At 45.7% G+C, this 25,675-nt stretch overlaps 1 protein-coding gene across 5 annotated transcripts in view; it reads right to left on the reverse strand.

The window, feature by feature from the left end:
• LOC132399936 (PHD finger protein 20-like) overlaps window positions 1-25,675 on the reverse strand; it is a 100,203-nt gene that overhangs the window by 19,386 nt on the left and 55,142 nt on the right. For 4 of the 5 annotated variants that reach the window (XM_059980891.1, XM_059980887.1, XM_059980886.1 and 1 more), the window contains 8 exons: window positions 24,391-24,672; window positions 22,945-23,157; window positions 17,204-17,296; window positions 13,732-13,869; window positions 12,917-13,087; window positions 9,676-9,860; window positions 4,514-4,613; window positions 2,040-2,235 (listed from right to left, as the gene is read on the reverse strand). In XM_059980891.1, the coding sequence (XP_059836874.1) occupies window positions 2,040-2,235; window positions 4,514-4,613; window positions 9,676-9,860; window positions 12,917-13,087; window positions 13,732-13,869; window positions 17,204-17,296; window positions 22,945-23,157; window positions 24,391-24,672 (1,378 nt within the window). The remainder of the gene's footprint in view (window positions 1-2,039; window positions 2,236-4,513; window positions 4,614-9,675; window positions 9,861-12,916; window positions 13,088-13,731; window positions 13,870-17,203; window positions 17,297-22,944; window positions 23,158-24,390; window positions 24,673-25,675) is intronic. The other variant, XM_059980889.1, reaches the window with a different exon arrangement.

Raw genomic sequence — 25,675 nt, forward strand, 5'->3', positions numbered from 1 at the left:
CCAGAGGGCCATGAATCTGATTGGGTTTATTTAAGGCGGAGGTTGATAGGTTCTTGGTTAGTAGGCATGATACGTTATGGGGAAAAGGCAGGTGAGTGGGTTTGAAAGGGAAAGGGATCAGCCATGATGAAATGGCAGAGCAGACCTATTGGGCCAACTGGCCATAATTCTGCTCTTATGGTCTAAAGTTCCAAAAAGTCTGAAATCCGAAACACTTCCGGCCCCAAGCATTTCAGATCAGGTACTCAGCATGTTTTGTGTTCTTTATCTCCTGTTTTTATTTGGACTGCTTCAGATCCAGAGTAACAATTGTTTCGTTCTCCTTTACATCTGTGTACTGGAAACGATATTAAACCATCTTGAATCTTTAAGCTTCACAGTCTATTCCTCAGTAAAGTCTATTTACTCTGTAAGCTGATTAACCAGCACACTACAATAACACGATGCACATTTACATCGAAACACACAGCGAAATGCGTTGTTTCCATCAATGACCAACGCGTGCTCGAGGATGTGCTAGGGGCAGCCTGCACGAGTCGCCGTGATTCTTGCGCCAACATAGCTTTCCCACAACCTACTCACCCTGACCTGAAAAGGGATCCAGTGCTTTCCTGTCATACGACAAATACATTCTTCTCAGGCTTCCAGCCAGGTGTAGGGATCGACTATAACCAAAGTTTCGATGACAAACTCTGCCACCTTCACCAGGGATGATTCCCTAGCTAACTCGATCTTTCCTCATAAGATAAACTTCTAACCCACACAACACCCTCTGCACCCTCGATACAGCTGCCACACCTTGAGATTTCTAACCCTCACAACACCCTCTGCACCCTCGATACAGCTGCCACACCTTGAGATTTCTAACCCGCACAACACCCTCTGCACCCTCGATACAGCTGCCACACCTTGAGATTTCTAACCCGCACAACACCCTCTGCACCCTCGATACAGCTGCCACACCTTGAGATTTCTAACCCGCACAACACCCTCTGCACCCTCGATACAGCTGCCACACCTTGAGATTTCTAACCCGCACAACACCCTCTGCACCCTCGATACAGCTGCCACACCTTGAGATTTCTAACCCGCACAACACCCTCTGCACCCTCGATACAGCTGCCACACCTTGAGATTTCTAACCCGCACAACACCCTCTGCACCCTCGATACAGCTGCCACACCTTGAGATTTCTAACCCGCACAACACCCTCTGCACCCTCGATACAGCTGCCACACCTTGAGATTTCTAACCCGCACAACACCCTCTGCACCCTCGATACAGCTGCCACACCTTGAGATTTCTAACCCGCACAACACCCTCTGCACCCTCGATACAGCTGCCACACCTTGAGATTTCTAACCCACACAACACCCTCTGCACCCTCGATACTGCTGCCACACCTTGAGATTTCTAACCCACACAACACCCTCTGCACCCTCGATACAGCTGCCACACCTTGAGACTTCGATGGCTCAGGGGCAGGAATGGTTACTTAGAGTCCCAGGTTTTAGATGTTTCAGAAAGGACAGTAAGGGAGGCAAAAGAGGTGGGGTGTGGCACTGCTGATCAGAGATAGTGTCATGGCTGCAGAAAAGGAGGAAGTCATGGAGGGATTGTCTATGGAGTCTCTGTGGGTGGACGTTATAAACAGGAAGGGGTCAATAACTCGATTGGGTGTTTTTTATAGACCGCCCAATAGTAACAGGGACATCGAGAGCAGATAGAGAGACAGATTCTGGAACCGTGTAGTAATTACAGGGTTGTTGTGATGAGAGATTTTAATTTCCCAAATACTGACTGGCATCTCCCCAAAGCAAGGGGTTTAGATGGTTGTAGTTTGTTGGGTGTGTTCAGGAAGGTTTCCTGAACATACTTACGAAAGGTAAAATTGTTACAAAAGGGGAAATTACGTAAGTAATTATTTTTTTAATTTACGAAAATGCAGTGGTCAGGCATTTTGGACAATAGATGCTGACCTTTCCCCCACGTGATGGTAGGCTTTGCTGGGTTTAACACAGAGCTGTGCCACTACTTACTGTAGAATGTATATCTTCAGCTGCAGCCCATGCAGCAGCTCAATGACCTTGTGAACGTCTCCCAGCAGCTGGTGCGTGGCCACTATCTTGCCACTGTTCTGGTGGGAATAATTCTCTTTGAGGAAGGCCAGGCCATGCATGTGGCCACTGGCCAGCCACTCCTTGTCGTACCAGTAGCGAGAACTCAAGCGGTGCTCTACGGCAGAAAGAACAGAACTATTAACCACAACAGTCAAGAACGGAACATACCCCTCAGTCAAATGGGCACGCAAAAGGTCAGATTCACAGTAAAACAGCACACTGACCTCGGTTAAAAGAAGGTGCCTCAGTAGCTCTCTGGTTAGTGCAAAACTTTGCAGCACCATCGATTTGGGTTCAATTCCTGCCATTTGGAGTTCGTACATTCTCCATGAGACTGCGTGGGTTCCATCACACTTTGCAAAGACTGCAAGTTAGGGTCAGTAAGTTGTTGGCATGCTACATTGGCGCTGGAAGCTTGACAGCACTTGCGTGCTTCCTCCAGCGCATCCGCAGTGTGTTGGTCGTTGATGCAAACGACACATTTCACTGCTTGTTTCCAATGAACATGTGACAAACACAGCTCATCTTTCTTAGAAATGAGCAAGTGTTGCGACAATTACACTGGTGATATCAAACTAGGAGTACTGTTCCTAGTTCTGGTCGCCTTATCCAAGATCTATTGTAGGCAATTCAGCAGACTCACTAGGTCAGTGGTTCCCAACCTTTTCTATGCCCCACACCCCTAGGAAATGTTTGATTAACGTTCGCACCCCCTACAAAAGTAATGGATGAAGAAGTCCAATTTCTAATTTTTGAACCACATGCAATACTTAAGGTGAACAAATTGAATTTAAAAAAATAAGCTTTTAACTCGGTGCATAAAATGCAAATATAAATTGAGCAATTAGATTCTAATTTATTCAGAAAAAATTGTAAACAGTAAATTGATGAGACTCAACTCTGAGGTGTAACTTCCCAGGTAACACTGATGAGAATCCTCAACGCTGACTTGGGCAGCGGGAGACTGGAGTGAGTTTACGTCTCTCTCGACTCGGGCAGCGGGAGACTGGAGTGTGCTTGGGACAAACGTTACTAACATTTCTCAAGGCACACTGGCAGCTGGCTGAGTGATGACTCGTGACTTATCACTCAAGCACACAAGCCACTCTTGTCACACCCCCTGAAATTCCATCTCGCACCCCCTGGGGGTGCAGGCACTCTAGTTTGGGAACCCCTGCACTAGGTTGTCCCATCGCAGGCATTTAAAAAAATTAAAGCTATATTCTGAAGCTTAAAAGAACAAGGAGCGATTTTAATGCAACATAAAAAGATCTCAAGGGCCTAACAGGGTAGATATCGAGGCCATAAATGCAAAGATGCTGGAAATCCAGAGCAACACACAAGTGCTGGAGAAACTCAGCAAGTCAGGCAGCATCTATGGAGAGGAATAAACAGTTGATGCTTCGGGCCGAAACTCTTCATCAGGACTTGAAAGGAAGAGGGGAAAAGCTAGAATAAGAAAATGGGGGAAAGGCAAGGTGCACAAGGTGACAGGTGATAAGTGAAACTAGGTGAGAGAAGGGTGAAGTAACAAATCAAGAGGGGATAGATGGAAGAGGTAAGCAGCTGAAGAAGGAAGAATCCGATAGGCCTTTGAGGAGAAAGTAGATACTTCCATCCTTTTCATTTGGTAGAAGATACATTAGCCTGAAAGCATGTATCACTCTAAACAAACCAACTGATGACTCAAAATCCACTGACACCATCCAAAGCACAGCAGGTCCTCCTGTCCTATTATCTTCCCTCAACTAATGCATTCACCACAGGTGAACCTGATGCCAGACTCGTTAGTGCTCAGCCAAAGGGTTGCTTACTGTTGGGTCAAGAGACGAAACCGTTATCTTTATTGCATTTAACTTACTTTGTGCTTGCTTGCATTTTTATATAGTCACCTGTTTGTTGGCAATTGTTTAAAGAATTTTCAATAAGTGTAGTAGTTAGTTCTGTTATTTTTCTAGCCATTTCTCCACAGCCTGAGCCACACCACTTAATCTGTCTCATAGATTGTTCCTTATCAATGGAAAGTGTCTTATTTGTTTAGCTCAGGGGTTCCAACTTTCTTTATGCCATGGAGCCTTACCATTAACTAAGGGGTGGACCATAGATTGGGGACTCCTGGTCTGTTAGGTGACCAGGACTTCTCATGTTTGCTTACTTTCTCATTCTTTATTTTCACGCTTCACTCTCCTTCCCGACACAGTGGACTGAATTGGCTATTATTTCTTTATTATGAACACCTAATACAATGACTGTAACCACAAGTTTTATGTCCCATTCTTGACTTCCAGAGAAACCCCTGGATTATAACCTCTCCAGATCCAACAACGCCAACCTCCTTTCCCGTGCATTTAAGAGGTTTACGTGAAACAAACGACTCTGCAGTGCTCACTCACCTGGCGGATCGCGGCACATGTAACAGGTGTAGATCTCGGGAACGCTATCTTCCAGCAAACCCATGCAGACACCGTGCTGCCAGCACAGACACTCCTCACACTGTCAAAGAGCAGAACAACGTGGAAATGATGTACACCACTCATCCACTCTCCCTCACCAATTAGCCTGGAAATCTACTTCAAATTATCCCCAAAGATACGGCGATGCGGGAGGGTAACAGTTGGCGTAATTGCTTTAACGGTCAGTGTCAGCAATCACTGTTCGGGATTCTCCCTTTTCTCATTAGGGAGAGGATACAAGAGCTCGAAAGCACGTACCACCAGTCTCAATGACAGCCTCTATCCCATTGTTCGTTATAAGACTACTGAACGGTTCGTAGTATGATAAATTGGGACTCTGGGCCTCAGAATCTGCCTCGTTACAGCCTTGCACCTCAGAACCAGAATCAGGTTTATTATCACTGGCATGTGACGTGAAATTTATTAACTTAGCAGCAGCAGTTCAATGCAATACATAATCTAGCAGAGAAAAAAACTAAATAAAAATAATAATAATAAACAAGTAAATCAATTACATATATTGAATAGATTTTTTTTAATGTGTAAGAACAGAAATACTGTATATTTTTTTAAAAGTGAGGTAGCGTCCGAAGATTCAATGTCCATTTAGGAATCAGATGGCAGAGGGGAAGAAGCTGTTCCTGAATCGCTGAGAGTGTGCCTTCAGGCTTCTGTACCTCTTACCTGATGGTAACAGTGAGAAAAGGGCATGCCCTGGGTGCTGGAGGTCCTTAATAAGGGATGCCGCCTTTCTGAGACACTGCTCCTTGAAGATGTCCTGGGTTCTTTGTAGGCTAGTACCCAAGATGGAACTGAGCTGACTAGATTTACAACCTTCTGCAGCTTCTTCAGTTCTGTGCAGTAGCCCCTCCACACCAGACAGTGATGCAGCCTGTCAGAATGCTCTCCACGGTACAACTATAGAAGTTTTTGAGTGTATTTGTTGACATACCAAATCTCTTCAAATCCCTAATAAAGTATAGCTGCTGTCTTGCCTTCTTTATAACTACATCGATACGTTAGGACCAGGTTAGATTCTCAGAGATCTTGTGACACCCAGGAACTTGAAGCTGCTCACTCTCTCCACTTCTGATCCCTCTGAGGATTGGTATGTGTTCCTTCGTCTTACCCTTCCTGAAGTCTACAATCAGCTCTTTTGTCTTACTGACGTTGAGTGCCAGGTTGTTGCTGCGGCACCATTCCACTAGTTGGCATATTTCACTCCTGTACACCTTCTCACACCACCTGAGATTCTACCAACAATGGTTGTATCGTCAGCAAATTTGCAGATGGTATTTGAGCTGTGCCTAGCCACACAGTCATGTGTATACAGAGAGTAGAGCAGTGGGCTAAGCACACACCCCTGAGGTGGACCAGTGTTGATAGTCAGCGAGGAGGATATGTTATCACCAATCCGCACAGATCGTGGTCTTCTGGTTAGGAAGTCGATGATCCAATTGCAGAGGGATGTACAGAGGCCCAGGTTCCGCAATTTCTCAATCAGGATTGTGGGAATGATGGTACTAAATGGTGAGTTATAGTCGATGAACAGCATCCTGACGTAGCTGTTGTGTTGTCTAGGTCAAGGGTCACCAAACTCTTTTGCACCCCGGACCAGTTTAATATTGACAATATTCTTGCTGACCGGCTGACGGGGGTGTGTGGTTCATCACGACCGGAAAATAGGTGATAAGTCAACTATAAGTGACTAATACACTCAATTTCGTTTCTAAAAGGGTTTATCTAACGAATTTAATATTAAACACACAGCGCATATTTTCCTCATATGAACATATAAAATCATTGCAACACACCAATATCGCTGAATCAGTGGGAGCCTGGGCTTGTTTCCCTGCAACAAGACGGTCCCATCGAGCGGTGATGGGAGACAGCGATATATAGAAGTGGGCTCCTTATGTCTAGTCTATTCCGCAATTTAGTTTTTGTTGCATTCATTGCAGAAGACCCCGCTTCACAGAGATATGATGTTGGAAATGGAAGCAATGTTTTCAGTGCTTTCATGGCTATCTCAGGATATTCAGCCTTGACTTTGATCCAGAATGTCAGCAGAGATGTTACATCAAACATACTTTTCAGCCCACCGTCATTTGCAAGCTCGAGGAGCTGATCTTCTTCCCGCACTGACATGGATGATTCACTGGGGACATTCACAAATGGGTCACGGACACATTCCTTTGCATTTCCTGGGTTATTTGTGGTTGGGAAGTAATGCCCTGAATTCTGTCAACAGCAAAGATAGGTGATCGCTCACCAGCTGTGAGAAGGCCGGTGCAGCCTCAGTCTCTCCCAAAAATCCCAGCTAATGTTGGGAACATGTCAACTATGCCTCTGTCCACTCACTGACCCACAGTTCCAGTTTGGCTTTGAAAGCAGACACTTTATCTGCCAACTTGAAGACAGTTGTCATTCTCCCCTGAAGTGACAACTTGAGTTCATTGAGCAGGTTGAAGATGTCACACAGATAAGCGAGTTTTGCTATCCACTCCTCGCCACTGAAGTGTGCTGCCAGTGATGACTTTTTTCCTGAAAGAAATCTCTGTAGCGGCTCTCTTAACTCAAAATCCCTGGCCAGGACTCTCCCCCTTGATAGCCACCTGACTTCAGTGTGTAAGAGAAGGCATTTGGGCTCTGCATCCATTTCCTCACAAAGCTGCTCAAACAAACGTGAGTTAAGGGCTTTTGCTTTGATGTGATTGATAACTTCAACAACATCACTCAATATGCTGTTCCACGATCAGGTGACATTTTTCGGCTAGCCAGTATTTCCCTGTGTATGACACGGTGTGTAGACTGGCATTCAGGAGCGACCTTTTTGATTCTGGTAGTGAAACCAAACAGCCGTCCAGTCATAGCTGCAGCCCCGTCTGTGCATATTCCAACACAGAATGACCAGTCCAGTTTGCCTGACACGTAGTCATTCAAAGAATTGAATAGTTCTGCCCCAGTTGTGTTAGTTGGCAGCGGCAGTGCACACAACACAATCTCGTGCACATCGTCTTGAAATATATATTGCACATAAACCAGCAGTATTGCCTTGTTGTCGACATCGGTAGACTCGTTGACCTGGATAGCATACCGTGGTGACTCGTTAAGCCGTTCCAACAGCTGTGCTTCGATGTCTTCCGCTATGTCATCGATCCTCCTTGAAACTGTGGTAGCTGAAAGAGAAACCTGTTCCATCTTGTTAGCTGCAGCTTCTCCCAACAGTTCACGGCACATGTCCTTGGCAACAGGCAGAATCAATTCTTCACCAACAGTGAAAGGCTTCTTAGCCTTAGCAATACGGCTGGCCATTAAGTACGATGCTCTCGGAGCAGCAGCATTTGTGGAGGTGGTGGCTCTCAGCACTTGCTTCTGTCCCACCCTGCTCACGTTTTTTCCACTCAAAAATCTCAACGGGTTCGTCTTTAAATGCAGGGTGCTTGGACTCAAGGTGCCGAAGCAGTTTTGAGGGCTTCTTTGCCTCACTAGACAGCTTGTCTCCACATATCACACACAGGGGGCTTGGAACGTACGAGTCACCGGTCGCATTAAAGCCATATTTTATGTACGACTCATTGTATTTTCTGTTGATGGAAGCTTTTTTTTTTGCAGTCTCGGCCTCAGCTGTCTCTGCGTTATCATCACCCTTAGGCCTTTATGTCCCCTACCACCTCTTCCAAAGAAACTCTCAAGCAATGTTTGTTTTTTTACTCATCAAATAATGACTGACTGATGACCTCGCGTGCGTTCAAGTTCAACAGTGGGCATGACAGGGAATGAGGAAAGGTGCAGCTGACTCATATCGTTTCCTTGCGGCCCGGTAGCACGTGCTGTGCATGTGGTTGGGGACCACTGGCCCAGGTGGTCCAAACACATGGAGAGCCGTTGAGACTGCATCTGCCATTGACCTACTGTGGTGATAGGCAAGTTGCAATGGGTCCAGGTCCTTCTTGAGGCAGGAGTTCAGTCTAGTCATGACCAATCTTTCAAAGCATTTCATCACTGTAGATGTGAGTGTTACCGGGTGATAGTCATTAAGGCAGCTCACATTATTCTTCTAAGGCACTGGTATAATTGTTGCCTTTTTGAAGCAAGTGGGAACTTCCGCCCATAGCAGTGAGAGGTTGAAAATGTCCTTGAATACTCCCGCTAGTTGTTTGGCACAGGTTTTCAACACCTTACCATGTACTCCATCGGGACCTTCCGCCTTGCGAGGGTTCACTCTCTTTAAAGACAGTCTAACGTCGGCCTCTGAGATGGAGATCACAGGGTCATCAGGTGCAGCAGGGATCCATAGCTGTAGTCATGTTCTCGCTTTCAAAGCGGGGATAGAAGGCATTGTGTTCATCCGGTTGTCTGCCTGGACTGCACTTTCTCTATAACATTTCATTCTGCATTCCGTTATTGTTTTCTTGTACTACCTGACTACATGGATGTGATGAAATCATCTAGAGTCAACCTCTTTTAAGCCATGGACCCACAGACCATAAGACATAGGAGTAGAATTAGGCCATGTGGCCCATCGAGTCTGCTCCGCCATTTAATCACGGCTGATCCTTTTTTCTATCTCCTCCTCGAAACCCAGTTCCCAGCCTTCACCCCGTAATCTTTGATGCCATGTCCAATCAAGAACTTATCAATCTTTGCCTTAAATACACCGAACGCTTGGCTTCCACAGCTACCTGTGGCAACAAATTCCACAAATTCACCACCGTTTGGCTAAAGAAATTTCACATCACCTCTGTTTTGAAAGGGTGCCCTCTTGTCCTAGACTCCCCTACCATGGGAAACATCCTTTCCACATCCACACTGTCTGGGTCTTTCAATATCTGAAAGGTTTCAATGAGATCCCCCCCCCCCTCATAGAATGACCTACCATTAACCAAGGGGTCCGTGAACCCCAGGTTGGGAACTCCCAATCTAAAAGGTTGGCAAGCGGAATGAAGTCTCTCGATAATAACCCAATTTACTGATTGTGTCAATGATTGTCATTATAGAAATATTGTAATACAGATGGTTTTGTGGGAACACAACCCATTTATAATACGGGGATGCAGGGTACGGATTAGAAATTATACTAGTTACACAACATGTAATACCTGAATCATGAATTCGTTCTCCTCCTCTACCTCACAGATGCAGCGCACAATCTCCAGCTGGCTGTCTTCGCCGTCCCCGGTGTCGTCAGGATTCGTGGTTACATCTACATCCTGATTGTAGTCGTCGTCACTCCAGAGGAGACTGTCTGTGGACGAGTCGCTCGTGGGGTCGTCATCTGAAACATCTGACACACCAGGACAGCTGTCAGACTTGGCCAGTGTTAGGGACCAAGCAAAGAAATTCAAAAAGACACCAACTCACTCGTCCGCCCGAGTGCAAGAGACACCTTGGAGTTAACGCACCCTGCGAGTGGAAAGAGAGCTGAACTCACTTGGAAAAACACAAGGGGAGACTGAATGTTCCCCAGGTGAGAGTGAGCAAGAGCAAGATGAAGAAATGGCAAATTAAAGCATGCCAGTGTCTGATATGAGGCAGGGTGAATAAGGACAGATAGTGAAAGACAGTACCAATACAGTGCGATGGTGAGAATAGGAGTGTGAAAGTACCAGAGAGAACACTAAAGTGAAGGTTGGTGTCAATACAGAGGACTGTCTTCATTCTTTCTTGAGAAGCACACTAAATGAGGTCAACGCACTTCTCTCAGCACCACACTTCGGCATATACAATAAATAGCATTCACCGGATGAGTTTGTTCAGGTGCATCAGTGCAGTGCTCACGTGGATTTTAACTGTCTTCTAATCAATGCACAGTTAAAGGTTCATTTCATTTACCTACTGCAGAGCCACTGAAATTTCCCAACATCCATGACTTTTCCTACATTAATCTCTCAGCCCAGCTCATCTCCTGAATCTACACCGGAGGTTTCTTCCTCCGCAATTCTACTCCACACTTCCATAGAGTGCCGCAGCACAGAAGCAAGACCTTCAGCCCAACTAGTCTGTGCTGAACAGTTATTCTGCCTAGTCCCATCTACCTGGACCACAGCCCTCCATGCCCCAATCCACGTACCAATTCCAACTTCTCTTAAATGTTGAAATCAAACCACTTCTACTGGCAGATATGGCCCCTCAAGTGCCCCTTAAATATTTCATCTTTAATCCTTAACCCATGACCTCTAGTTCTGATCTAATCCAGCCTCAGTTAAAAAAAACCTGCTTGCACTTCATACTCTCATAATCTTGTACATCTATTAAATTTCCCCTCAGTCTCCTACATGCCATGAATAAAGTCCTAACCTATTCAACCTTTCCCTATGACTCGGGTCCTCAAATCCCAGCAACATCTTTGTAAATTTTCTCTGCACTCTTTCAAACTTATTAATATCATTCCTGTAGGAAGCAGACCAGATCTCACACAATATTCCAAATTTGAGCTCACTAATGTCTTATACAACTTCATCATAACATCCCAATTCCTGTACTCAACTCTTAATTTACGAAGGCCAATGTGCCAACAGCTCTCTTTACGATCTAATCTACCTGTGACGCCACTTTCAAGAAATCATGGATCTGTGCTCCCAGATCCCTTTGTTCCACCACACGTCAGAGCCCTACCATTCACTGTGCAAGTCCTCAACCCACATTTTAACCATGTTTTCAGCCAGCTAGATGATCTCTCCTCAGCAAGTTTTCTATCACCCGTTTTAAACTGACTGCATAAAGATCTCAAATACTCAACAACCTTTAATAAAATTATCTCAGTGAAGAATTCCTCCTGCTTCTCTCCCCGGTACTGTTTCAACTTTAGTTTTTGTTTTCTGCATTAACAACCATTTGATTAAAAATCAGAATTTTAATTGATGGACCTTGGAGTAAGTACTGACTGTGTGTGTGTGTGTGTGTGTGTGTCTGTGTCTCTGTGTGTGCGTGTGTGTAATATCCCCCGTCCTTCTCTACCACCTTTCACCCCCTCGAAATCCGCCTCAGTTACTTAATCTTCCCACTTTGTGCATTATCCCTGTAAAAGCTATTGGCAAACTTTTTCAAAGCAAAATAGCTTTCAATGAACATTCTGGTACAACATCGCACTGTAACTGTGACGACGTTAGAGAAAATTTCACTCCAATGGTCTTGGGGTGAACTGGGTTCAAATATCACATTAATGTTTTCATACATGCAGGGCAGAAAAATAAATGAAAGGGAAACAAGACCTCTGATTATTTGTGTGCATGTTGCTCTGTCAAATCGTAAACTTGCTATCCAAAGCTCTGGAACTCCAAGGATATACACGCTAACACTACCCTTGCTGTCTGCTGCCTCTGCGTAACACAGCAAACTCGTCCCACATGCAGTAAATTGCATTTTCAGCCAACACATTCCACATGACTGTACTAACCTATGTTCACGAGCAACTTTCCCCAAATCTCTCAACATTACTTTAAAATCAACTGCCAAACATTTGCAATCACTTGCAACTCTACTTCTGCAAATACATTCTACTGACCTCATCTTGCTACCCTGTCAGATTCACAGCTCACGTGCAGATCAACTATCAAGAGGAAATTGGGACTGGCTGGGTGGTCACCTTGGCCTGATTGGGCTGAAAAGCCTGTAACTGTGCTGTATTGTCCTGTATCTCTACAAAACCTTCGACTAAATCACATTAGGCAGCTGAAGTCTGAACTCCTGACCAATCCTGTACTGAAAGTATTCTGCCGTCACTGAGGCTATAAAAGCAGGAGTCACTTTTCGCCAATTCCTCTTCCTTAATACACAAAACCTCCTAGGTACGCTTTCAGGATTGTTATGTAAGTGTAATCTAGCCCCTGCTCTAAATCGATAGTTATGTCCAGAACTATAATTCATAGTTGCTTAAGCATTCTGACAACCTTGTGTAACGCCAGCCTCAACAGTCCATGTTGGTGTTTGTGGTCCAAATTGCCCTTGCCTTGCCCAACCCTCTCTCCCTCATCTTAAATCCACCTGCACTATTCATCTCAACTGGTTCTAGTCACTGACAATTTCCACCGTCTCTGTAACGGAGATGTTCCCTTAGATGGGTTTGTCAGCACCAAATTAAATGTGTGTCCCGCCAGCTTCCTCTCCCCCCACACAAATTGAAACATCTTCGCTACGATCCGTTCTGTCAATGTGTCTCAGCCTTCTCTCCCTACACTGACTGCACCTCGAAGAGATCTCACTGTCTGTAGGTTTTTCCAAGGCTTTCTTTTCTACCCCAGAATATGTTAAAGACATCAGAGGACACTGCATTAGTGCATTTTGGAGAGAAGGTTGGGGAGGGGGAGGGGGGGAATGGAAAAATAAAATCAGATCACCAACCGTCAAATTTCAGTCCATCCATGTGGTATCCCGAGTCAGAACTGCATAAGGATGTGTATTTATGGGAGAAAGGAAATTTGTAAGAGGAGGAAGATCTGGTTGAAAGGAATGTGGATTTTTTGGGTGGGTAATCTCTGGAGACATCTATGTTCTCTTCACTGTCAGAAAACTCTGCGATCAAAGAATTCAAAGACGTCAGCACAACACGCTCAACGACATTGCACAAACCGGGCTGAAGCAAGATAAATAAACAGACACCAGGACGAGCGAGAGGATAAACCGGCGTTGAGTCGGCAGATCATGAGAGGGCTGAGGTATCTTGTGGAAAAGGAGGGCTGATGGAGAGACACCTCCCTCTGCTTGTTACTGGGATGTCCACATCTCTGGGGGAGACCAGTACCCCCTTTTAGATCATTGCTCCATAAATCCCACCCCTTCCTGAACAGGGTGGAACACCGAGTCACTTTGGGACATGGCTAGGATTCGAGGGAGAACATGACAGAGCCCATCCTCGTCGGCTATGCCAGCTGCTGAAAGATAAGAAGCTGCAGGTGCCTGTTGCATGTTCAATTAGTGGGGAACAGTTACCTAACACAGTCCCTGGCTAATGTGCAATCCTTTCACCAGGAGCTTAAGAACAGACCTTTCAGACTGGGGTTGGCTCTGCTTACTCCTTAGGAGAGTGATCGCCTTTCCTCCCTCTTTCCGTACCCTCAATCCCCAAGACTGCGCTCACCTACAGCACTCAGAACTGAATCCACAACTCTGAACTAGTGAAGGTCTCAGCCCAAAACCTCAACAAGCTGCAGACTCACTTTCAAAGACTTGACAACTCATGTTCTCGGCATCAGTTTTATACTTGCAAACTTCGTCTTCTTCTGCACATTGTTTGTCAGTCTTTACGTACAGGTTTTCATAAACTCTACTGTATTTCTGTATTTTTCTGTAAAAGACTGCAAAAAATGGATCTCAGGGTAGTACATGGCGACATATTTGTACTTTGAAAATAAATTTACTTTGACTTAACCCTGCATGTCTTCACAGATCTGTAATAAGATCAGAAACTTACTGGCACCACCCTGATTTGGAGTATTAATGTGACAAGCATTTCAGAAATTGTTAGTCTTATATTTTTGCTTAGCTGACTGTGCAGAACTTCAATTTCCTCATCCACTGTCAGCATGAAACATATGGAGAACTTCATACGAAACATAGGCACATACAACACTTCAACTGTAGCCCTAGTCCATAAAGCCTTAAGATACAGGAGCAGAATTAGGCCATTCAGCCCATCGAGTCTGCTCCACCATTCCTTTGTGGCTGATTTATTATCTCACTCAACCTCATCCTCTTACCTTCTCCCCATAACCTTTGACATCCTTACTAACCTCCACTTTAAATATACCAAACAACCTGGCCTATACTGTCGTCTGTGGCAATGAGTTCCACAGATTTACCACCCCCGGCTAAAGAAATTCCTCCTCATCCCTGCTCTAAAGGGACGCCCTTCTATTCTAAGGCTGCACCCTTTGGTCCTAGACTTTCCCCACTATAAGAAACACCCTCTTCACATCCACTTTGTCTTGGCCTTTAAGTATTCAATAGGTTTTAATGAGATTCCCCTCTCATTCTTCTAAACTCCAGTGAGTACAGGCCCAGAGCCTTGGGAAGGCAATCCTTGCTGGCAGCAGACAGGGTATTTTATCTGCCCCTTCTACCTGGGGTGTGGGTGGGGAGCGGGGAGGACAGTCCAAGGGAACAATGCATTGTCCATATGTTAAGCAATCAACCATCTGCCTGGAAACAAATCATTGGTGCTCCAGAGACAAAATGCAAAATTCAGAGGTAATCTTATGGACAGAAGGGAACATAATTCGGGGGCTCGGTTAGGACCTGATGCCAAACTTGTTTAATGCAAACACTCGTGCAGCCATGCACACAAAAACTCGCATGTTTGTATGCACACACTTACACTCATGCCCACGCGACATAATTGCCATCTGCTGTCAAGAGTACTGGAACTGCATAATTAAATCCATTTCTTCTTTTCCCCGTTCTTGGGCTCAAAGATGTGCAGACCAGCTCAGACACAGAAATATACTGAATTTCAATATCCAGTCTGGTCTGCAAGCGGCTGTCCGTGCAAACCAATAATAGCATTTGATTATCTTCTTCCTTTGTCCCTTCCTCTCTTTCTTTCACCCACCTGGTCAAACTACTCCGTGCATCTGCCTCAGCTGGCAGTGGTGTCCAAGCCTCTCTCAGAGGGGGGGTGAGAGAGTGGAATGAGCTGCCAACCCAAGGTGGTGCATACAAGCTAATTTCAACGCTTTAATAAAGTTTGGATAGATACATGGATGGTTGGGGTATGGAGGGCAGATCAGAGGGAAGAGGCAGTTTGAATGGATTTGGCATAGACTAGATGGACTGAATGGCCCTTTTCTGTGCTGTACTCTTCTATGTCTATGTTCATCCAGCTCCAAGATTCAATGGGCTCCCAATAACCGGAATCGCTCACCTTCCATCTAATTTGTCCCGAGCTGAACTGTGGTTTAATTCCTGCTACCTTGGCACAGAAACAACCATTATTGTACCTGTATGTTTCTAATTGTTCTATTTCACGTCTGTTGAGCAGCTCTGTGACTGCACTGTAACCTCACTATAGCTCTGACAAATCACTGGGCCACTGTACTTTGAAGTTTTACTGTTAAATGTAATTATTTAGCAATATATTGCAGGGTAAACCCTTCCGGTACTTCTAGCTACGCCACCCCACCAGCTCCCGACAAGCCCGATTACCCCTAACCTAACCATGGGACAATTTAGTGATCAATTAACCTACCAGAATGTATTTGGACTGTGGACAGAAACTGGAGATCCCAGAGAAAACCCACACACTCCACAAAGAGGATATCCTTAAGTACAGTGCCAGAACTGAACTCCGAGCTCCAGAACGCTCCAAACTGTAATAGCGCCACACTAACCACTATGCTACCGGGCTTTCAGGGTTCATGCAGACTCTTTATTTTCATGTCCTATATCTCTCATGATGAAAGCTGAAGCTTGCTTTACACCTTGGTCAACACAAAGGTGCTGCCTCTAGTAACACCTTGTGGGCCTGAATCTACACTGAATTGCTTTACACTCCCAAAACTTTTGACAACTCCAACATCCACCTCCCTCCCTTCCTCTGTGATGCCTTGAAGCAGGCAGCAAGATGATCCACTTTGGGAGATGGTGAAGAGTCATGAAGTTGGAGCTCTACACAGGCCAGGCAGGAAGAGAGATCACTTCCTCTAAAGAACCAGATGTGCTTCACGACAATCAATTGAGAATAGGCCCTTCCACAGCCCTTTGAGCAGCCTTTGCCCAGCAACCCCAATTTAACCCTAACCTAATCACCGGACACATTACAATGGTTAATTAACCCACTAATCAGTACGTCTTTGGACTGTGGGAGAAAACAAGCATCTGAAGAAAACCCACACATCCCATGGGGAGGACGTACAAACTCCTTACAGCGGAGTTTGTCCGTACAGCACTAATAGCTGCACCTACTGAAATTCAATACTACATCTGAAGTTAACTTTATTCATTGAATTTAAATTCTCTAGCTCACAGGGTGGGGTTTAAATCTGTACATCCTGATCACAGTTCAGTCCTGTAACACAATCACGCTAGATTCCACTTGCTGCTTTTTAACCCTTTGTCTCACTTCAACTGCACCTCACTCACCCTCTTTGGGCAGTCTTCACCTCATACTAATACCTACTCAGTGTTAGGGAGAGACCTCCCCACCCTCCCCTCCAGAACTGGGTGTGGATAAGGAGTGGTAGTGATACCTACCTGTGTTCACAGCAGGTGGGAGACCTTGATCTTTGCTTGCGAGAGGGCAGGGTCAACCGGTAGACAGGAGACTGTGCAGCACTTCAGCTGGCGATCTACCTTCACGGATGCCGCCTGCCCAGTGAGCCCCTCCAGCGCTTTGCATGTTGCCTCAGCCGGTAGCCCAGGCAAGGACCATGAAAGAGACCCCAGACGCTGGAATCTGGAGCCACAAAGATCTGCTGGAAGAACTCAGCGGCCGGAGAGCATCTGTGGGAGGAAAGGCACTGTCGCCACTTCAGGTTGAAAACAGGATGTCAACAATTCTATTCCTCTCAGAGAGACTGCTCATCCATTGAGTTCTTCCAGTTGCTTGTGAAAGCTAGGGAAAGTCACCAGCTCAGTGACTAGCTACCTGTGTCGCCAATTCCAAACATTTCCCATGCATTAAAATCCTCTCACCAGACTTCACTTTCTTTTTCTTTTTTTTCTTTTTCTTCAGTTTAACCTTGAGGAAATCTCGTAGCTTTTTCTCCTTGGTCCTCTCTTTCGTTCCTGTGTAGCCACAGCAGAGAAATGAGACAATATACGTCATTTTAGAAAACCGACAAAGACACTGGTTAATTATTCAACTTTTCAGTGCGGGTGTGTTAATGGAAAAGCGGGGTGTGCGGCGAGCTGCCTGGTACAAGGCTGCATGCCCACACTCAGTGTTCGAGAACATAAACTGTGTAAACATACATACACAGAGCTTGTGCATAGGAAACCAGCAGAGTTCAGAATCTGAATTAGTATCAGTGACCCACGCCATGAAATTTGATGGTTTTTGGTGACCTGTATACTACAAGTTATAGTAAGAAATATTAAACAAACAAATAAATAAGTGAACAAGTAGTTCAAAAAGAGAGCAAATGAGTGTGGTGGTGCTCATAGTCCATTCATAAATCTGACGGTGGAGGGGAAGAAGCTGTTCTAAAACATTGAATGTGTGTCTCCAGGCTCCTGTACCTCTTCCCTGATGGTAGCAATGAGATGAGGGTTTGGCCTGGATGGCGAGGGTCCTTAATGATGGAGCCCACTTCGTGAGGCAACACCTTTTGAAGATGTCCTCAATGGTGGGCAGGTTTGTGCCTGCGACGGAGCTGGCTGAGTCTAGAACCCTCTGTAGCTTTTGCTGATCCTGTGCAGTGGAGGCTCCACACCAGATGGTGGTGCACCCGGTCTCTGTGCTTCATGCATTCTATCTTGGAAAAACTGGGCAGGTAGAGTCATACAGCACCGAAATAGGCCCTTCGGCCCAAATGGTCAATGCTAACCATGATCCCCATCTTAAGCTGGTCCCACTTGCCTGTATTTTTCGCAACCTCTCCTAAATCCCTCTAACCTGGAATATGGGCCAAACAAGGGGAACTAGTCCAAGTCCCTTTTAAATGTTGTAACACTACTTGCCTCAACCACTTCCTCTGGCAATGCATTCTATATACTGGCCACCCTCTGAGTGAAAGGGTTACCTCTCAGGTTCCTATTAAATCTCTCCCCTCTCATCATAATCCCTGGTGCTCTACTTTGTGATTTTCCTGCCCTGGGAAAAAGGCATTCTCCTTTTTTCTGCCCCTCATGATTATATTGTTGTTATTGAGTGCCGTCGACTCACAAGATCACAAGACAAAGGAGCAGAAGTAGGCCATTCGGCCCATCAAGTCTGCTCCGCCACTCCACCATGAGCTAAACTATTCTCCCATCTAGTTCCAATTTCCAGCTTTTTCCCCCCATATCCCTTGATACCCTGACTAATTAGATACCTATCAATTACCTAATTAGATACCTATCAATCTCTTCCTTAAACACCCTCAATGATTGGGACTCAGCTGTATGTGGCAACAAATTCCATAAATCCACGACCTTCTGGCTAAAAAAATTTCTCCTCAGCTCTGTTTTAAATGGGTACCCTCTAATTCTTAAGACTGTGACCTCTTGTCTTGGACTCACTCACCAAGGGAAACAGCTTTTCCACATCTACTCTGTCCAACCCTTTCAACATTCGACTCATGGTGACCCTATGGATTGTGTAGTTTTCGTGGCAAGATGCAGAAGTATATTACCAGGCCTTTCTTCCATGCAGATAGTGCTGCTGTCCAGGCTGGGACCCAGCCTGATTCGAACAGGAGCATCCACTTCGAAGTCCAGTGTCGATGCCACCACACCACCCACCAGCCGATGATATTACACACTCCTATAAGATCACCCCACATTTTCCCACACTACGTGAGGGAAGTCCCAAGCTCTCTCCAAAGCTCAGTCTCTCAAGTCCAGCCAACAATCTTCTCAGCTATCTTTCCAGCTTAATGATATCTTTTCGACAGCAGAGTGATCAAAACTGGACACATGATTCCAAATACATTAACAACACTTCGAAGACACTTTGAGAGGTACACGGACAGGAATGGACAAGAGGGGTAAGTGTCAAACACCACCAACCACTCCTCTCCCCCAGGTTCACAAATCAGTGAGAGCAGAGCTTGAGGCTTAGTGCTTGGTGACAGGAGTTGATTATGAGGATTGAGGCTTGAATTGGCAGTCCGATATCGAGGCCTTGACCTTCCTGAGGTTAGGGGACTGTGTACATGTGTGGGTGGGAGGGGGGAAAACAGGGTTTGTTGTGTTCTGTGTTGTTCTGCTGAGCATGGTGGATATGCTATGTTGGCACTGAAACTTGTGGCAAGTCTTGCGTTTGGGCTGTCCCCTGCACATCCTCGGATGGGTTGGTCGTTAACGTAAACTATGCATTTCACTGTTTGTTTCGATGTCCGTGTGATAAATAAATCTGAGTCTTGATCTCGGAGTGGCACAGCAGCCATAGATCCCTGACGTGTCAGGACAAGACCACAGTAACTGGAAACAATCCCGTTATCTACCAAAAGGATAATGATCAGTTGCTGGTGACCACCAGAAATAAGACCCAGCAGCCCAAGGGAAACATCTTAGGCACTTCTCTAACCATGAGACCATCAGAAATACAGTATGGTCTCAGGCACTAGGGTGCCTAAGCCTTTTACACAGTCCAGTAGTATTTTTATGTATTACACTGTACTGCTGCTGCAGATTTCATAACACATGCAGGTAATGATACACCGATTCTGATATGGGTCTCTTTCGTGGACTGAGAGTGGGAAGGGAGCAAGAAGCACCAGAGAGACATTCTGTAATAATCAATAGCCTAATTGTTTGGAATCAAATGACCTTGCCTGGGGTCTCAGGGCTGGGTGTACCTGCACCCGCCCCGGCTCTCCTCTGCCACCTGTCCGTCCCCCCCCCCACCTCTCCAGCGTTTCTCCACCCTCACCATTCCCAACATCCTTTGCCCCTGCCAGATTTACAGATTCACTCTCTGCTCCATATTGAGCAATCAGGAATTAACGACTTCCACTTTAAATATACCCTCGGACTTGGCCTCCACCACAGCCTGTGGCGGAGCATTCCAGATTCACCACTCTCTGGCTTTAAAAAAAAATCCTCCTTACTTCTGTTCTAAGAGGTTGCCCTCAATTTTGAGGCTGTGCCCTCCAGTTCTGGATACCCCCACCATAGAAAACATTCTCTCCACATCCACCCTGTTTAGTCCTTCCAGCATTCAGTAGGTTTCAATGAGATACCCATGCATTCTTCTCAATTCTAATGAATACAGGCTCCAAGCTGCCAAACGCTCTACATATGTTCCCCTTTCTTTCCCAGAATCATCCTCATGAACCTCCTCTCCAATGACAACACATCCTTTCTGAGATATGGAGCCCAAAACTGTTGATGATACTCCAAGTGTGGCTTGACAAGTGTCCTATAAACCCTCAGCATTATGTTCTTGCTTTTATATTTTATACCCCTTGAAATAAATGTCAATATTGCATTTGCCTTCTTTACTACAGACTCAATCTGTGAATTGACCTTCAGGGAGTCTTGCACAAGGACTCCCAAGTCCCTCTACACCTCTGATGTTTGAAGTTTCTCACCATTTAGGTAACAGTATGCAGTATTGTTCCTTTTACTAAAATGCATTATTATACATGTCTCAACACTGAATTCCACTAACCACTTTTTGCTAATTCTTCCGATTTGTCTGTCCTGCTGTAATCGCATTGCTTCCTCAGCACTACCTAACTCTCCACCTGTCTTCGTATCATCCGCAAACTTTGCCACAAAGCCAACAATTCCATTATCTAAACCATTGACAAACAATGTGAAAAGCAGCGGTCCCAATACTGACCCCTGAGGAACATCACTAGTCACCACCAGCCAACCAGAAAAGGCCCCCTTTATTCCCACTCACTGCCTCCTGCCTGTCAGCCATTCCTCTATCCATGAAACACTATAGGATTTCCTGTAACACCATAGGATTTTATCTTATTAAGCAACCTCATGTGTGGCACTTCATCAAATACCTTTTAAAAATCTAAGTGAATGACATCCACTGCCTCTCCTTTGTCCACCCTGCTTGTTACTTCCTCGAAGAACTCTAGCATATTTGTCAGGTGAGAATTCCCTTTACAGAAACCATGCTGACTTTGACGTATTTATCATCAGTCTCCAAGTACCCCGAAACTTCGTCCTTAATAATGTACTTCAACACTTTCCCATCCACTGAGGTTAGGCTATCTGGCCTGTAACTTCCTCCCTTCTTAAAGAGTGGAGTGACATTTGCAATCTTCCAGTCCTCCGGGACCATGCCTGAATCAAGTGATTCTTGAAAGATCATGATCAATGCATCTGTTATCTCAATAGCAACCTCTCTCAGGACTCTGGGATGTAGTCCATCTGGTCCAGGTGACTTATCCACTTTAAGATTTTGAGTTTGCCCAGCACTTTTTCCTTTGTAATAGTGATGGCACTCACTTCTGGTCCGACTCTCATGGACCTCTGGCATATAGCTTATAGCTAGTGTCTTCCACAGTAAACACTGAAGCAAAGTACTTATTAAGTTCATCTGCCATTTCTTTGTTCCCCATTACTACCTTATCATTTTTCAGTGGTCCAATATCAATTCCCACCATCCTTTTACTCTTTATATAACAGAAAAAAACTTTCAGTATCCTGCTTTATATCATTGGCTAGTTTGCCCTCATATTTCATCTCTTCCTTTCTTATAGCTTTTTTAGTTGCCTCTTGGTGGATTTTAAAAGCTTCCCAGTCATCCTACTGCCCACTCACTTTTGCTACCTTATATGGCCCTTCCTTGGCTATTATGCAGTCCTTAACTTCCTTTATCAGCCACGGTTGCCCACCCCTGTCATTTGAGAACTACTTCTGTGGGACATATCTATCCTGTGTCTTGTGAACTATTCCCAGAAACTTCAGTCATCCCTGCTCTGCCGTATCCTCCTCCAACCCACCTGGACAAGTTCCTCTCTCATGCCTCTGTAATTCCACTGCGACACTGATACGTGTGAGCTATGCTTCTCCCTCTCAAACTGCAGTATTATGATCATTACTTCCCAAGGGTTCCTTTATGTTAAGCTGACTAATAAGATCCACGTTATTACACCACACCCAAGCTAAGATAGGCTTTCCCAAAGCACAAGCTGCTCTAAAAAGCCACCTCCTGGCATTCAACAAGTTCCCTCGCTTGTGATCCGACACCAACCTGAGTTTCCCAATCCCCTTGCATATTGAAGTCCCCCATTACAATTGTGCTATTACCCTTACTACAAGGCTTTATCTTTTCCATTTGCAATCTCAATGCCATATCCTGCCTACTATTGAGGCCTATATATAATTTCCATATTTTTATTTTGCCTTCTTCCTGTAACCTTGGATGTCCTTACTAATCAAGAACCCAGCAACCTCCACTTTAAACATACCAAGTGACTGTGCCAATGAATTTCACAGACTCACCACCTTCTGACTAAAGAAATTCCTCCTCATCTCTGTTCTAAAGGGACGTTCCTCTATTGAGGCAGCGTACTCTGGACCATGAACCCCCACTATAGGGAGCATCCTCTCCAGATCCACTCTATCTAGGCCTTTCAATATACAATAGGTTTCAGTGAGATCCTCTCTCATTAGTTTAAACTCCAGCAGGCCCAGAGCCTTCGAATACTTCTTGTACGTTAACCCTTTCTTTCTGGGGATAATTCTCACAAATAGGCAGAACTAGAGGCAGCTTCTCCAAGGTGGGAAATTCTCAGGGTACAAACTCATCCCCTCTTTCTCACCACTGTCCACGAAGCCCCTTTCCCGATCCTGCAGCCTCCTGTGGGACCTCTCCACCTGGTTGTCCTTGCTCTTGTCCCGCAGGGACAGCCTGGTCTGAGCAGACAATTCAAGGGAGGACGGGGCTGAAATGCGCCTCTTCTCGTTCAGCTTCGCGGCTTTCAGGTCAACGCTGGACGATGGGGTGTCCCGCTGGGACGTGCTCTGGGACCCATCTGAAAGGGAACACAAACGCCGCCTTTGAGACCTGCTTCCTACTGGAGTGATTGACCAAATGATAGGCAGCACCTTCAGTGTTCACACCGGACGTACATTAACGGGCAAAGACGCAGCAGATGGAATACAACGTCAGGAAGCGTATACTCAGGCACTTTGGTAGAAGGAGCAAAGGACTATGTTCTAAATGAGGAGGAAATTCAGAACTTGGGGGTGCAGAGGTACTTGGGAGTCCTAGTGCAGGATTCCTAAATGTTAACTTGCAAGTTAAGTCAGTGGTGAAGAAGGCAAATGCAATGTTAGCATTCGTTTCTCAAGAAGACAAGAATATAAAAGGATATATAAGGCATCTATAGACTGCACTCGGAGTACTGAGAGTAGTTCTGGGCCCTTATCGAAGAAAGGATGTGCTGGCATTGGAGAGGTTCCAGAGGAAGTTCACAAGAATGATTACAGGTATGAAACTACGAGAAGCATTTGATGGTTCTGGGCCTGTACTTGCAGGAGTCCAAAAGAATGGGTGGGGTGAGAGGAAATCTCAGTGACACCTATAAATATTGAAAAGCCTGGAAGAGAGGACGTGGAGAGGATGTTCCCAATAGTGATGGAGTCTAGGCCCAGAGAGCACAGCTTCAGAATAGAGATGAGAAAGAATTTCTTTAGCTAAAGGATATTGAATCTGTGGAATTCATTGCCACAGGTTGATAGGTACTTTAGAACATGAGAAAGTCTGCAGATGTTGGAAATCCAAAGCAACACATACGAAATGCTGGAGAAACTCAGCAGGCCAGGCAGCATCTTGGGCCGCTTCAGGCTGAGACCCTTCTTCAGGACTTTATAGGTACATTATTAGTAACACTGTCAAAGGGAGAAGGCAGGAGAATGATGTTGCAAGGGTTAATAAATCAGGCCATGACCGAATGGCAGAGCAGGCTTGATGGGCCAAATGGCCTAATTTGTCCCTGTACTTTATGGTTGTATGACATGATAGCAAATTGACTGCCTGTCTCCAGCAGTAGTCAGAGTTCAGGGCTAGTCAGCTGGACACATGTGTTCCAATCCGTTGACAACTGAACGATTTAAATACATTAAACATTTCTGCAATTTGGAGAAAAATCTAATCATGAAATTACAATCTGTAACAAAGTAGCTGGTAAAGGGCCAGCACAGTTTCGATGGACCGAACTGCCTGCTCCTGCGACACACACTTGACCCCATGGCTAGATACTCACGCAAGGATCCCGAGGTGGTGCGGCGTCTCTTGGGACTGTCCAGGAGCGACTCGGTTTCCGAGGGGCAGGAGCCGCGGGTCTGCATGCTCCGCTTGGGGGACCCCTGCTCCGACTCTGCCTTCTCAATACCGTGGTAGTACTTCATGTGGTAGTGCAGCATCTTGGCCTTGCGGAACGCCTTCGAGCACTCGGCAATCTTGCACTTGAACTTGTTGTGGTCCAGGTCAATGATCAACGCCTTGGGTGGGAGCTGTTCCTCAGGGCTCTGGGCAGCATTGGTTACTGAGGGAGAATCGGGGTAGGAGAGGGTAAGAGGAGAGAAGTAAGGAAAAAGTGTTTCTAAAATCATTTGGCAACTCTCTTGCCCTACACCCCCCCTCCAGCCCACCATACATCAGCAGCTTAGAGAGGAGTTACTGTTACGTTAAGCTAGTGCAGTGACAGCAAGATCCACTTGGCTGTTATGCTCAGAGTGTGAAGCAAGGAAAAGCACCCTGCTGGTTATGTCAATATTACCATCAAGGAGTAAGACAGAGTGTTCAACAGCGGGGGACAGCAATCCTAGCCACAACCGTGCCTTTGTTTCCAAACAAACTGCAAGGAATCGTGAGGGGTATAGATAGGGTAAATGCAAGCAGGCTTTTTCCACTGAGGTTGGTGTGAGACTAGCACCAAAGATCATGGGCTAAGGGTGAAAGGTGAAGAGTTTGGGGTGAACTTCTTCACTCAGGGTGGTGAGAGCGTGGAAAGGAAGTGGTGGATACTGATCTAATTTCACCACTTGAGAGAAGTTTGGATAAATACATGGATGGGGGAGATTCAGAGGGCTACCATCCGGGTGTGGGCTGATGGCAGAATAAGTCTGGCAATGACTAGATGGGCTGAAGGGCCTGTTTCTGTCCTGTAGTGCCCTCTCTAAGAAAGCTGCAACCTGCTGGAGGAACTCAGCGGCTCAAACGGTGTCTATGTGGGGCGGGGAGAGTGTCGACACTTTGGGTCAAAATCCCTGCATTAAGACTTGCCCCGGCAGGGTAACGAGATCACAGAAAAGAGGTCTAAGTAGAGAGTGGCAGAACTGAGCCTGGGTTGCTGGCACTCCAACAGAATTACACTCAATGTGACTGGCTGCTGGACGATGAATGACTTCAGTCACACAAGGGGTTTGTCTTCAGGAGCAGAGCAGGGAAGGCAGCAGGAAGAAGGGTACAACGTGGCCTTGAGCAAGGTTGGTTATATACAAAGTCAGAAGATGGAGAAAGTGGGGAGTTACTCTACACCAACTTCT

The sequence above is a fragment of the Hypanus sabinus genome, chromosome 9 (genome assembly GCF_030144855.1).
Source record: "Hypanus sabinus isolate sHypSab1 chromosome 9, sHypSab1.hap1, whole genome shotgun sequence".
In the NCBI taxonomy this organism is placed as follows: Eukaryota; Metazoa; Chordata; class Chondrichthyes; order Myliobatiformes; family Dasyatidae; genus Hypanus; species Hypanus sabinus.